Source organism: Petaurus breviceps, unplaced genomic scaffold, assembly GCF_028583685.1.
Source record: "Petaurus breviceps papuanus isolate PSGF00001 unplaced genomic scaffold, PetGlider_PUasm1.0 180, whole genome shotgun sequence".
Classification (NCBI taxonomy): domain Eukaryota; kingdom Metazoa; phylum Chordata; class Mammalia; order Diprotodontia; family Petauridae; genus Petaurus; species Petaurus breviceps.
This window is the reverse complement of record NW_027185782.1, coordinates 5,848,632-5,862,842: the sequence shown is the minus strand read 5'-3', so window position 1 is coordinate 5,862,842 and position 14,211 is coordinate 5,848,632. Positions and strand designations below refer to the sequence as shown.

The 14,211-nt window shown below is 38.8% G+C and overlaps 1 protein-coding gene and 2 pseudogenes across 1 annotated transcript; 1 reads left to right on the top strand and 2 right to left on the bottom strand.

The window, feature by feature from the left end:
* LOC138160297 (ubiquinone biosynthesis protein COQ9, mitochondrial pseudogene) overlaps positions 1-14,211 on the bottom strand; it is a 110,384-nt pseudogene that overhangs the window by 52,975 nt on the left and 43,198 nt on the right.
* On the top strand, positions 6,729-7,821 carry LOC138160194 (olfactory receptor 7C1-like). The gene has a single exon (XM_069086722.1). The coding sequence runs from the start codon at positions 6,883-6,885 to the stop codon at positions 7,819-7,821; it is 939 nt and encodes a 312-aa protein (XP_068942823.1). The 5' UTR covers positions 6,729-6,882.
* Positions 13,463-14,148, bottom strand: LOC138160164 (olfactory receptor 7A10-like; annotated as a pseudogene).

Sequence of the window (14,211 nt, the reverse complement as noted above, 5' to 3'; positions counted from 1 at the left end):
GTTTGGGGGATTGAGCCTCTTAGGCACTAGAAATTTCAAATATTCTTCCTGTTCATCCACAGCTGTCTGAGACCAGGAGGGAATCTGCTTGTGCCTCCCAGAGATATCAGCCCAGCTGCCTGAAACTCTCCACTTTTTTTTTTCTGAGACCCAGAGTATCTTCCTTGCCTTCCATGCAAACAGATACCACTGGAAAAAACTGGCCAATTGGTTAGGTTCAGTATCTGATTGGAGGTAGGAAGTATTGGGAAGAGAGAGAGTAAAAGAAGTGGCAAGTAAGGGAAAAAAGAAGCAGCATGTTGTTGCTAATGAACTCAAGGAGATTCTCTCAAACCCAGAACTGATGAAATCATAGCCTAATCGAGTTCATAGAGCAAGTCAAACAGTCTACTTGAAAGTGCAGAGTTCACCCCAAGACCAAGTTTGGAGGAACAGCAAAGGGAAGTAGAATAATGCCTACATTCTGAGTCATGCTCTGGTTCCATCCTTGCCAATAAAACTTTGGTCTAGTTTTTTTTTCATTCTTGGGCTTTGAGCCATAAAATGGGGATCAAAATGTTTTTATTGACTTCATGGTGGTTTTTTGTGAGAGTCAAATGAAATCATCTTTGTGAAATTTTTTGATGACCTTAAATCATCTCAGAAAGATACATTTTTATTTTGTCACAATAGTAGAGATATGAGTCCATTGTGGCCGAATCCATCTCAGCCAAGTGTAATCCAAACCTCAGGAACAATCTTTAGCCAGAGGTAAGTCTCAGATGAACTAATGGGAAGCCTAGTAAAGACAGAGGGTTATGCCCCTAATCCCAGATCAAATGTACTGGGCTATGACAAGGTCCTTCTCATACAAACTGTAGATGATTTCCGTGTTTCATTTTTCAAAAATTTTTTGTATTCTCTTACACTTTCCACTCCTTGATAGTATTTTATTTTTTCCAATTCCATGTAAGCATAGTTTTTACCATTCACTTTATAAGATTTTGAGTTTCAAATTATTTTCTTCCTCCCTTCCCTCCCCACTCCTCCAAATGGTAAGCAATCTGATATAGGTTATACATGTGCAATCATCTTAAACATATTTCCACATTAGTCATGTTGCAAAAGAAGAATTAGAACAAAAGGAAAAACCATGAGAAAGAAAAAAAGGTGAAAATACTATTCTTTAATCTGTATTCAGACTCCATAGTTCTCTCTCTGCATGTGGATAACATTTTCAGTCATGAGTGTTTTGAAATTATGTTAGATCATTGTGTTGCTAAGAAGAGCTGTTTATCAAAATTGATCATTACACAATGTTGCTGTTACTGTGTACAATTCTGTTGACTGTTCTGTTGATTTCCCTCAGAATCAATTCATGTAAGTCTTTTCAAGTTTCTCCAAAATTCTCCTTTTCCATCCATCATTTCCTTTAACACATAGTATTTCACTACATTCACATACCACAACTTCTTCAGCCATTCCCCAATTGATGGGCACCCCATCCATTTCCAATTCTTTGCTACCACAAAAAGAGTTCTATAAATATTTTTGTATATGTATGTTGTTTTCCCTTTTTTTATGGGGGATTCAGACCTACTAGTAGTATTGCTGGATCGAGGGGTATAGGCAGTTTTATGGTCCTTTGGACTTAGATTCAAATTGCTCTCCAGAATGGTTGGATCAGTTTACAACTCCAACAACAGTGTATTAGTGTTCCAATTTTCCCACGTCTTCTCTAACATTAATCATTTTCCTTTTCTGTCATATTAGTCAATCTTATATGTGCGAGGTGGTACCTCAGAGGTGTTTTATTTTGCATTTCTCTAATCAACAGTGATTTAGGGCATTTTTCATAAGATTATAGATAGTTTTAATCTCTTCTTGCCTGTTCATATCCTTTGACCATTTATCAATTTACTCCTATGATTCTACAAACCTCTGAAAGATACTGCAATCTGATCTTATCACTTCAGGGCATAAATCACAGAGTCAGGGAGTGTGGGTGAGGGCAGGGGAGGTGATGGAAGATCTTCCTACCCTAATAACAACTGATGGGTAGGCTGAAACCATTTCCTATGATTTGAAGGTAGTCAAAAACATAGGGAGATTTCACAGGATGGGCTGGAATTCCTAGGGAGATTGCCAAGAAGAAAGATATGATAAGGAAATAGGCAGAGCCTCTATATTATTTGGAGAATAGTCGATCAATGTGCCAAGATATGATTGTCCCTTTTATAGACTTTATTTTATGATGTATGAAATACCACCACAATGTATGTATACTTTACTTAGATTATCTTAAATTCAGTAAGATCAGTTGTCTCTTTGACTCAATTATCACTTTCTATTATCTGCTACTTAATATTCAAATGTAATTTTTTATTGATTTTGTGATCTCTCATCCACTTTGTCCCCTTGGTGTTTTTTCCTTCTCTCTTTCTGCTTCTGATAGGGATTAGACCAGAGGATCTAAAATTCTGATTTATTGTTTCTAGTTCTATTATATTCCTCTCTCCCACTCTCCTTCCTTTCTACCTTCTGTTTCCATCCCCACTGCTCTGCATACTCAGGCTTTTGCTGAGGATACAGGCACAAATATCAACTAATGAAAAGTAACTAGTATTTCTTGAATTCTACTATGAGGAACTATTCCTACCCAGGAAGTGTTTGGCACTAGATTGTTTAGTGGTATGTAGAGCAACCATACTGTGACCGGACAATTGTCAGTTAGTTTCTGCATTTATCTGCCTCTGAGGATATGGGGATGATTGGACTAGGGGAAGAGAGACAGAGAGGGAGCCAAAAAAGGGAAGAAGGGTGTTAAGGAATAGGGAAGACTGGACATGTGATATTATGATAGGGAGACAATTGCTTTCACATATTTGAAGATAGATTATAAAAAAAGATTAGGTATATGTTACTCAGAGAAAAGAACTAGGAATAATGTATGGAAGTTATCAAAAAAATTTCCTAATAATTACAGCATTGGGATTTTACAAGAAGCACAGGCAGACATTAGACCATGCCTAGGAGGAATTTCATGAGGGTTCCAGGAAGGGGAGAAAAGGACTGTGAGGAAAAGGGCTTCCACAAGCTGTGCTATGCCTTTGCAGCAAATACTCTCTAAATTTGATCCCACTTTCCCTGTATGATCTCTGTCCTTGTGGGAGAGTATATCACTGCCATTTTTTCCTTTGGAGTGGTGGGTTATTTATACAACTGTTCATGCTATTATACCTTAGTAAATATGCCTCTCTAGAAACCAGTTCAGGATGTCTAATAGATATGAACTCAGAAGTAGTAAAGGAATCACATTGGTGGAAAGTTATAAGTATTTCAGTTTATTAATATTAGAGAAACATCCTCAAACACCTCAGGGTTACCCCTAAGAAACTTGAAGGAAAAGATAGTTTTTGTCTTCTAGGGAACCAACTTGCTGATCTCAATGTGGGTTAGGAGAGTAACCTCAGAGTGTATCCTACACATATGAAAAAGATTTGAGGATCTTAGTGAGGGATAAGGTAAGTATGAATCAGCACATAACTATGTTAGCCTAGACATGATGACCCTTCTGGGGTATTCTTCTCTCTTACTGGCCATCAACTTTAACAGGGTCTTGTATTGCTACTACCACCAACACCACTGCCAAAATGAGGAAGAAACTCATTTTCTTCATCTCTCCAAGTTTTCTCTCTTTGGGGTTTCAAGGTATCTGCCTACAATAGATATGTGTGCTCTGTTCCTACCTTTTCTGGAGTGGTAACTATCTTTAAGTATTTGGAGGGCTAGCAAGAGGAATTAAATGTTTTCCTTGGCTTAGAGAGGACATGGCAAAGAGACAAATTTGGATTTGATCTCAGAAAACAAACAAACTAGCCAACAAACTTTTTAACAAGTAAAACTTTCCAAATGTGAAATGGGCTCTATCAGGTTGGTGGGTTCCTGATCGTGAGAGGTCTTCAAACAAGAGTTGGATAATAATTTCTCATCTGTAAAATGACCTTCCATCATCATCCCTATTGTGTTTATGACTGTAGATTTCAAATTCATGACTCAGTGCTTGGGACCTTTTCACCATCAAACATCATTCTCCCATCCCACTCTCCTTTCCCCATTGATGAATTTCTTCAAGGAATTCTCCATTTTGAGAAAGAGCTCAGGTTTGTCCTTCTTTATTCTCCTGTCTGTGCCTCTGAATCTCCAGGCCCTGTCACCATGCCTTTTGTACTGGTACCTTCCCCCTCTATACCTCATCCCTCTTATTTCTTGTTTTTTTTTTATCTGTAGCACTTAGCACTGTCTATCACATAGTAAATTTTTAATAAGCACATACTGCCTGCCTAATCATGTAGGAAGAGCTCAGTATTTACTTTTCATAGCTACATCACATTTTCCTATAGGTTGTGTAGGGGGAGAATTCTTATTTAGATATATGTTGGACCAAATGACTTGTTGGGTCCATTTCAATTCTGAGATTTAGTGCTTCTAGAATTCTCAGAGGGATTATTCTTCTAGAAATTCTATCTCTTTTACTCAGACTGTTCTTAACCTTTCTAGTTAATATAAAGAACAGGGCGGCCAGGTAGCACAGAGAGTAAGAGCACCGGTTCCAGTGTCAGGATGACGTGGAGATCGAATCCCGGGCTCAGACACTTAGCACCCACCCAGAAACACCTGGCTGTGTAACCTTGAGCAAGTTACTTAACCCCGATTGCTTAAAAAAAAATAAAGAACATACAAGGTAGCCCTGTCCTTGTTTGAGGTTAACTCTACCCTCCAGTCTTAGGTTGAGAAATGATTCCTTTCCCTCCTGCAACACCTTCTTAGAATAAATAGTCCCTTTAATCCTGGATCCATCTTCCATCCACAGTGTTGTTATCCTGGGCTACATGCTATAGTGAGTTATTTTCCCTTTTCAAAGTCACATTCATCAAAAGAAAGGAACTTAAAACAGGGCCAACTGGGATGAGTTTAGAATATAAAATGTCAGGATTTTGAGGTGTTATAGAAGAAGATGTGTCAGAGTTGGAAGGTATTATCACCTGGAGATCCCAGAACCATTTCATGGCTAATGGGAGCAGAACCTCAAAGAGGTGCCTTTCCACATATACAGCCCTAGGCTGTCTCAGGGAGACCCTAGCAACACAAACTCACTATATATTGAAAGACTGATCCCATCCACTACCAACTATGTGTAGCTATAGTATATAAGAAAAGGGAAAACACACAAGTCCCAGACTCCCCCCTCATACAAGTCCATAAGTCGTTTAAAAAGTATCTGAAAGCTTCTAATAGACAGTAAACTCACCATGAGTCAGCAGTGATATGACAGACAAAATAACCTAAACATAACTTAACCTGTATTAAAGAAGTCATGGCTTCCAATAATAAGGAGGTGATTATCCCATTGTCCTTGATCACAGTCAAACCTTGTAAAAAAGTCTGTTTAATTCTGGGTATCACAATTTAGAAAGGACATTGATAATTTGGAGAGGATGCAAGGGAGAGTAACCAAGATGGTGAAGGCCTATGAAGATAAGCTGAAGGGACTACAGTTTCTTAGCCAAAAGGAGAGAAAACATATGCAATATGGGCTAATTGTCTTCACATATTTAAAGATATTATGTGGGAGAGAAATGGAATTTGTTCTGCAAGAACTCAGAGGGTAGACTGAAAGCACTGACGAGACCTTGAAAATAGTCATATTCTGGCTCAAAGAAAAGGAAAATAAGAGCAAACCCAGAGTGGAATGGCTTTCTTGGGAAACAAAGTTTTCCCTTCCATGGAGGTCTTCAAGGAAATGCAAGATGCCCACTTTCCAGGTAAACTTTAAACTGGATTATTTTGTGTGTAGTACAGTTTTATACTATATTTCCTATGAGGTCCCTTCCATCTCTGTGTGATTTTATGATTCCAGTTTAAAAATGTATTGCAAAAACCCTTCTGCATGCCAGATCACTGTCCTCTCTCTGCTACTGGCTGTGGGGATGGACCTGTCCACCCCATAGTATCTCTTTCTTTTTTTCTTTTTTTAATGTTTAAGCATTTCTTTTTGTGCCCTTTAAAATATTTTTAAAATTATTTTATTCTGAACTTAAAAAATAAAACAAGCATTTTATTAGCATAGTAGAATAGAAAAAAGATGCCAATACATGAAATTGTAAATGTATTAAGTAAAACTTGCTATTCATTTTAAATATGTAATAAAATTATCATGTAACTTTCTTTTCTTTTTCTTCTTTTCCATCCTGCCATGCTAGAGACAGCTACCATTAGATGAAAATATGTATGTATATATGTAAATAATGTGTATGTATGTAATATCAGTCTATACATACTTCTATGTTTCATTTTTTCCCCTGGATGCAGATGCCATGTTCCATCATATGTCCTTTGTAGTTAATCTAGGTATTTATAATATTTAAAATGACTTAGCTGCTCAAAGTTGTTCATAAAGCAATAATGCTGTTACTGTGTACGGTGCTCTCTTGGTTCTGTGCATTTCACTCTTCTTTATTTAGTACAAATCTATCCTAGGTTGTTCTAAGATCATTGAGATCATCATTTCTTATAGCACAGTACTATTAGATAGTGATCATCTACCACAACTTATTCAACCATTTCCCAGCTGATGGGCATCCCCACAATTTCCAATTCTTTGACACTACAAAGAGAACTGCTATAAATATTTTTTAACAAATACATTTTTCTCCTTTTTCACTAATTATCTTTGGAAACAAACCTAGTAGTGGTATTGCTAGTTCAAAGGGCATTGACAGTTTAATAACTCTTTGTCAGAGCCTGGTCAGAATCAGAGTTCTTTTCACTTTATATATAAGGATCACTGTATTTTCGTGTCTGTTCTTCTCATTTCTCTTTCTCAGCAGAAAAGTCAGCCCCATGGTACCAGGAAACCAAACACAATTCACTGAATTCATTCTCCTGGGATTTTCTGAGGAACCAGATCAACGGGGGCCCCTCTTCGGGCTGTTCTTGGGCATGTATTTGGTGACACTGCTTGGAAACCTGCTCATAATGTTGGCCATTGGCTCTGACTCTCACCTCCACACTCCCATGTACTTCTTCCTTTCCAACTTGTCCTTTGTGGACATCTGCGTGGTATCCACCACAGTCCCCAAGATGTTGGTGAGCATCTTGACACAAAACAAGGCCATCCTCTATGCTCACTGTCTTGCCCAGTTGTATTTCTTTATGTTTTTTATTGCTTTGGACAATTTCCTTCTCACTGCAATGGCCTATGACCGTTTTGTGGCTATTTGTCACCCTTTATCCTATGCAGTCATCATGAGCCCTAGGCTGTGTGGCCTGCTGGTGCTATTTTCCTGGATAGTAAGTTTTCTAAACTCCCTTCTTCACAGTCTGATGGTAACACGTCTCCCTTTCTGTACAGACCATGAAATTCAACATTTCTTTTGTGATCTTGCTGAGGTTCTGAAACTTTCTTGTTCAGACACTCTCATCAATTATGTCTTGCTATATTTTGTTACTGGACTGCTGGGCATTCTCCCCCTCACAGGGATCATTTTCTCTTATAGTCAGATCTGTTCTTCCATTTTGAAAATTCCATCTGCTCAGGGTAAGTATAAAGCCTTTTCTACCTGTGGATCTCACCTCTCTGTTGTTTCCTTATTCTATGGCACAGGGCTTGGAGTACATTTGAGCTCCTTAGCTACTCAGTCTTCTTGGAAGAGCACAGTTGTCTCAGCAATGTATTCTGTAGTCACCCCCATGTTGAACCCCTTCATCTACACACTAAGGAATAAGGACATCAAAGATGCCCTTAGGAGGCTCATTAGCAGAATAACCTCCTCTCAGTGATGTGGGCTGGGTCCTGGTTCTTGAAAGAAGACACTTGTACTTCTGAGGAAAACACTGAGTGGTGAAATTTTGGATTCTTCCATTCTATCCCCACTCAAATCTAACCTCCATTTAGTCACTACAGTGATTTTCCTAAAGTACAGATCTGACCCTGTCACCCTTACTCCACTGAATACCACAGAATACCAATACCCCATTGCCTCTAAGATCAAATATAAAACCCTCTATTTGACATTCAGATCCCTTCATAACCCACACCCTTTCTACCTTTCCGGTCTTCTAATACCTTACTCCTTACCACATGCTCTTGGCTCCATGTACACCAACCTCTTTGCTGTTCCATGAACAAGATACTACATTTCTTGAGTCTGGGTATTTTCTTAGGCTGTCCCCCATGTCTGGAATGCTCTCTCTACTCAAGTTGACCTGGAAGTTATTTTGTTTCTTTTTAAGTCCCAAATTTTTAAGGAACCCATCTTTAACTGGAAACTTTTCCCAACCCCTCTTAATTCTAGTCCTTTCCCTTTGTTAATGATTTATAAATCATTAGTAATATGTATTAGTTTAATTTATTAATTAATAATGAATTAAGCACTATTAATACTGCATGTAGTTTGTTTATATTTGTTTGCATGTTGCCTCCCCCATTAGATAATGTGAACCTTGAGCTCAAGGACTGTCATCACCTCATTTTGTATCCCTAATATTTAGCACAGTGACTGACACATAGCCGGTGCTTAATAAATGTTGATTAATGATTCAGTCTCAAGGTTACTGGCTCACTCTGCTCATTCATTATAAATTACCTTCATCTTTTCTTCATGGCCCCTATTCATGGAGCTTCCACCACAATGACATCTGGTTGAACACATCTTGCTTCCTTAGGATATTTTCTAGCTAAAAAAATGCTGGATAAGGAGTGACAGAATTTTAGCCTGAAGTCTGCCACTTACAAGTTGTGTGACCTTTGCCAAGTCACTTAATATCTTTATCTCTCAATTTTTTTATTTCTAAAATGAGAATTGAAAGACCTGGCCTGACTACCTAACATTTTTTGCATGTCAAATCAAATCTTGTATATGAAAGTGATTTGTAAACTACAAAATGCTTTATAGCTCCAGGAAAGGAAGAAGAAATTAGGGAAAATCCATATGGGATTTTATCATTGAGAATCTAAGTGCCAGATCCTCCATGTCTTAACAGATGGCCATTATGAGCTGCTGTGATTAAAAATAAAATCATCACATGGTGGCCAATGCTGTCATGATAAGTCTCTCTGTGGTTTGCCTGTTACCATAGGTGAAGTCTTTTTCTTTAGTTGAACCTTGAAGAACTAGAGCTATGATGACATATTCTATGAGAAACTAAGTTCAACTCCATGTGACAATGAGACATTGAATGTGTACATCTGTGCCAAGTCCACTTGCTTTCATGTTTGGTAGTGTCCCAACTTTACTTAAGATGCTTCACTGGCTCCCTATTTTATCTAGGATAAAATTTCATCTCCTATGACTTTTAAAAACCCTTCATAATTTAATTCCAACATATGTTCCTGGCCTGATTTCACATCACTACCCCAACATTTTCTATATTCCAATCAAATTCACCTACTTGTAATGATGTTCCTATCTCTCCCTTCAGAGCCATTAAACAGGCTGTGTTCCATGCATGGAACAGAGGGGAGCCTATATTCACCTGTGTGTCTTAGTTTCCCTAGCTCCATTCATAGCTGAGTTTGAGTGCTAACTCCAACAAAAATTCCTGGTTTCCCCAGTTGGAGCACTGGATTTAGAATCAGAAGACCTGAGTTCAAAACCTGGCTCTGCCAACTCTGTGACCTCGAGCAAGACACAACTTCTTGTGGTGCCAATTTCCTTATTTGTAAAATGAAGGATTAGGATAGTATAATTACTAAGTTCTCTTCTAGCTATTACCTGGTTTATTTCTTTGAAAAAACTGAGGCCATCTGAAGTGATAACCCTCAAATCTTCTTCTGCACACCTCAAAATTCCTATACCTCAATCCTTTCTTTTCCTTCCACTGAATCTTAAGACAAATGACTTTTTTGATTCCCAAGACTAGCCCTTCCATCTTTGCCATTGTTCCAATTTCCTACCTTTTTCTCTGAATCCTTGTTCAATTAGTCTTCTTCAACTGGCTGGACTTCTGTCTGAGCTTTTTATTTTCTGATCTCATCTACCTTCCCTTTGCATCTTTAATCTTTTCTTCTTTATTGGATGCTTTGCCTTTGTCTACAAACCTGCTCAGTTCTCCACTACCCAATAGAAACCTTTTCCTGGTTATAAAACTGTATATACCCTTTGACCCAGCAATACACTACTGTGTTTGCTCCCCAAGATGATCAGGGAAAAAGGATAAGAACCTATCTTTTTTAAAATATTCACAACAGAACTCTGTGGTGGCAAAGAAATGGAAATTGAGGGGACACCTATCATAAGCTGCGGTATATGATTGTGATGGAATGCTACTGTGCTGTAAGAAATGATGTGCAGATTGATTTTAGAAAAACATGTAAAGACTTGCTTCAAATAATGAAGAGTGAAGCAAAGAGAATCAAGAGTATGTTGTGTATAGTAATAGTAGTAAGGTGTTGGGAGAGTAAATGTGAATGACTAATTTCAAATATAATAACATTCAAATATAATTCAACCATAAAAGACCTATGAAAGAACATGCTATCCACCCCTAGGAAAAGAACTTGTACATGTAACTGTGTATTGTATAATTATATATGCGTGTGTGTGAATACATATATACCTACACACACGTGTAATGTTAAAGGAATTTGGAGATCTTCCCTGCCCCTTAATAGACCCATGTGACCTGCTTTGAACTGTGGCCCAGCCTACAGCTGAGTCACATGGAGTCCATGGTGGGATGAGCTTGCTGAAGAGGTGGAGCAGGAAGAGAGAGTGAGGTAGAGTGAGGCAGAGCTGAGGAAAGCTGGGAAAGAGCTGAGGCAGAGCAGCTAGCATGAGTGAGAGAGGGAAAAATTTTGCTTTGGGGAGCTTGTTTGTGGGGAGGCCTAATGAAGGGAAGGCTTTGGGATGGAGGCACTTCCTGCATTGGTGATGTGTATAAATTTCTTTGCTACCATAGTGGAATTGGCTTTCTGATATCTGAATAAATATCTTGGTGTCATCTTTGAGGAGGAGAGTTTGTTATATATTGTGATTCAACCCTGGCAATACATCTGCATATACATAGCAGCTGCTATGGGTATCGCATTGGCGATATATTTGGTGTCACAAACAAGATCACAAAATATAAAAGTTCTACTTGGAGACAGGAAGGCTCTAGGGAAAGTATGGGTATCCTGGGATGGGAGAATTTAACTTATTCCTCCCTGGTGAAAAAATGGACTAAAAGCACAGAGCTTTGTGAAAACTGGGAACTGAGGGTACAGAAGGGAGAACCCATATTTTTAGAAAGATGTTTGCAAGGAATACCAATAGAAACCATGGAAAGAAATGGCAGAGATGTGTAGAAGAGGATGGGCATTGTTAACAAGTTATCGTATTATATGTAAAAGCAGAGACAAATTGCTGGAGGAGAAGGTTCTGCTGGAAAAGGAGTTAGCTGACTTGCTTGAGAAGCTTTCTATGCTACAGTGTCTGAACTTCCTTTAGAAGAGCAAGCTAGAAAGTATCAGATGTTAGAAGAAAAGGCAGTTGTGAATTTAGTTCAGAAAAAGAAGAGAAAAGTTAACAAAAGGAAGGTGCATGCAACCCTTGCACGTGTGGGGCCTGAGTGGGGCCCAGACACCTAGGAGGAAGATACTTGGGAAGAAAATGAAACAAATTTAAATGAGGAAGCTTCTAGAACTGTGGACATCCACCCAAATACTATGAAGGAAGCAAGAGAACTAGGGGTTTAAGGAAGTAACTGAGGATTTTACTCAGCAGGAGGTCACGGATTTTTAAGGCAATTCACCCCAACAATTGGAGAATCACTAATATCTTGGATGATGAGAATCAGTGACAAGGGGACCAGAGGAGTATGAATAGATAACATAGATTGTTTGGAATTTGTAGGTATTAGCCAGAATCCTTTTGTACAACAAGCTTTCAGGGATTATCATATTCAAAGAGGTAACAATGGAACTCATTTGGTAGCTTTAGATGTTGAGGGATGCAATAAACAGTATCCTACTGACTCTTTGTGGTCTAGGGGAGTTAGACCCTGGTATTCACTGACACACTGTAGTTAAAGGAAGAGCTAATGAAAATTGCAATGATGTTCAGAGACACCAATGCTTTATCATAGCAGTCCCTTAATGGTTCTTCATTGAAATATAATAGTGAAATCTGCACCTCCTGCTTATAAACACCTATTCTGACTCTACTGATTGGGGAAATAGGGCACCCTCTTGCAGAGGTGCTGGATAAGATTTCACTGTTCGATGAGTTAGGGGAATGGGGAAAAAATAAATTTCCTCAAGAGAGAAGAGCAAGTAGCCAGTGGATTCCAAGTCAGAATACATTAACAAGGAAAGAATTATTTACTGCTTTATTAAGAGCAGGGATAGGTTTTGAAAGAATAGATGGTATTCCAACTAACAAACTATATAAGATGTACCAAGAAAAGGGACTTAATATTAGATGGAATAGGGAAGTAAGAACTGCCCCTACAGATCTTCCTGAATCATTGTATCTAAGTTCATTACACCTTCAGGGAGAATAGGAAATTGGCCAAGCCCCAGCTCAGATTAAAGAAGCACACAGACAAGATTACAGACGTCATATTAGTTTAATCATATGTTGGAAAAATGGATCAAACACTGTAACTGTTGTTTATTCAGAAGAAAATGATTACCAAATTGTGCCCTTAGCTCATATGTTTTACCATGAATAAGGGTATGATAGTGGGTTCATGGACTCCAGGAGCATGGCTGATGCTATATTTATCCTCCTTCTGATTATCATCTCCTTATTCTTTTAGGACTATGTTTGTTTAACCTGTTTGCTAGATTTTTCTCCTGCAGACTTAGTGCCCTTCACTTATAGATAACTGACTGCTTAAATTGGACATCACTCTCTGTCCAAGACCAAGAGACATCACCCCTGAACCTGGCATAGACCAAGCTCCAGATACCAGATAAAGAACTGATGCCTTGAATGGGACCTCTTGAGGCAGGGACAGCTCTACCTCCCATCTCAGCAGGAAATTATTATAGGAGAAGAGACCTTCACCCCTTGCCCTAAAGGATTTGGGGTCCCATTTGTTTGAGGAGGGGAAAGATGAGATGCTTGTGCTCAAGCCTCGACTCTACGATATTGTTTTATGTGTTTACTTTGTATCATCCCTGTTATATTGTTGTGAAGTCATGTTGATACCAGTTACTTCTAAACTCCCATTGACCTATTAATGGACACGAAAGACCATGGAATCAAATGTAATGTTAAGGGAATTTGAAGATCTTCCCTACTCCTTAATAGGTCCATGTGACCTGCTTTGAGCTCTTGCCTAGTTCACAGCTGAGTCACATGGAGCCCAGGGTGGGAAGAGTTGGCCTAACAGGTGGAGCAGGAAGAGAGAGTGAGGCAGAGCTGAGGCAGAGCACCTAGCATGAGTGAAAGACGAAGGAATTTTGCCTAGAGGAGTTTGTTGGTGGGGAGACCTAATGAAAGGAAAGCTTGGGGATGGTGGCACTTCCTGCATTGGTGATGTGTATAAGCTTCTTTGTTAATGTAGTGGAACTGACTTTTTGGTATCTGAATAAATATTTTGGTTTCATCTTTGAGGAAGTGAATTTATTATATTTTGTGATTAAACCCTGGAAGTATATCTGCATATTCATAGCAACTGCTATGGATATTGCATTGGCAATATAATATGGTACCATCAGACTGCAAAGAAAGGAATATAGAAGGCTTATTATCCAGGAGAACAGCACCAGCAGGTCATACAGCCTAGGACTCTTGAATAGCATAGAGGGTGACAGACAGGCACAAAATGATCATAGGTCATAACAGTGAGGAGAAACTTGTCCAAACCAGCAAAAGCATAAAGAAAAGCCTCTGGGCATGACAGTCAGCATAGGAGATGGCCTTGTTTTGTGTCAAGATGCTCACCAATATCTTGGGGACTGTGGTGGATATCCACAAAGGACAGATTGGAGAGGAGGAAGCAAGTGGGGATGTGGAGGTGAGAGTCGGAGACAAAGGCCAACATTATGAGTAGATTTCCAATCACTATGACCAAATACATGCCCAAGAACAGCCCAAAGAGGGGCCCTGATGCTCTGGTTCCTCTGAAAATCCCAGGAAGATAAATTATGTGAACTGTTTGGTTTCCTGGTACCATGCAGTTGGTATTTATGCTGGGAAAGACAAGTGAGAAGATAATATGAGAAGAAAATATAGTTAT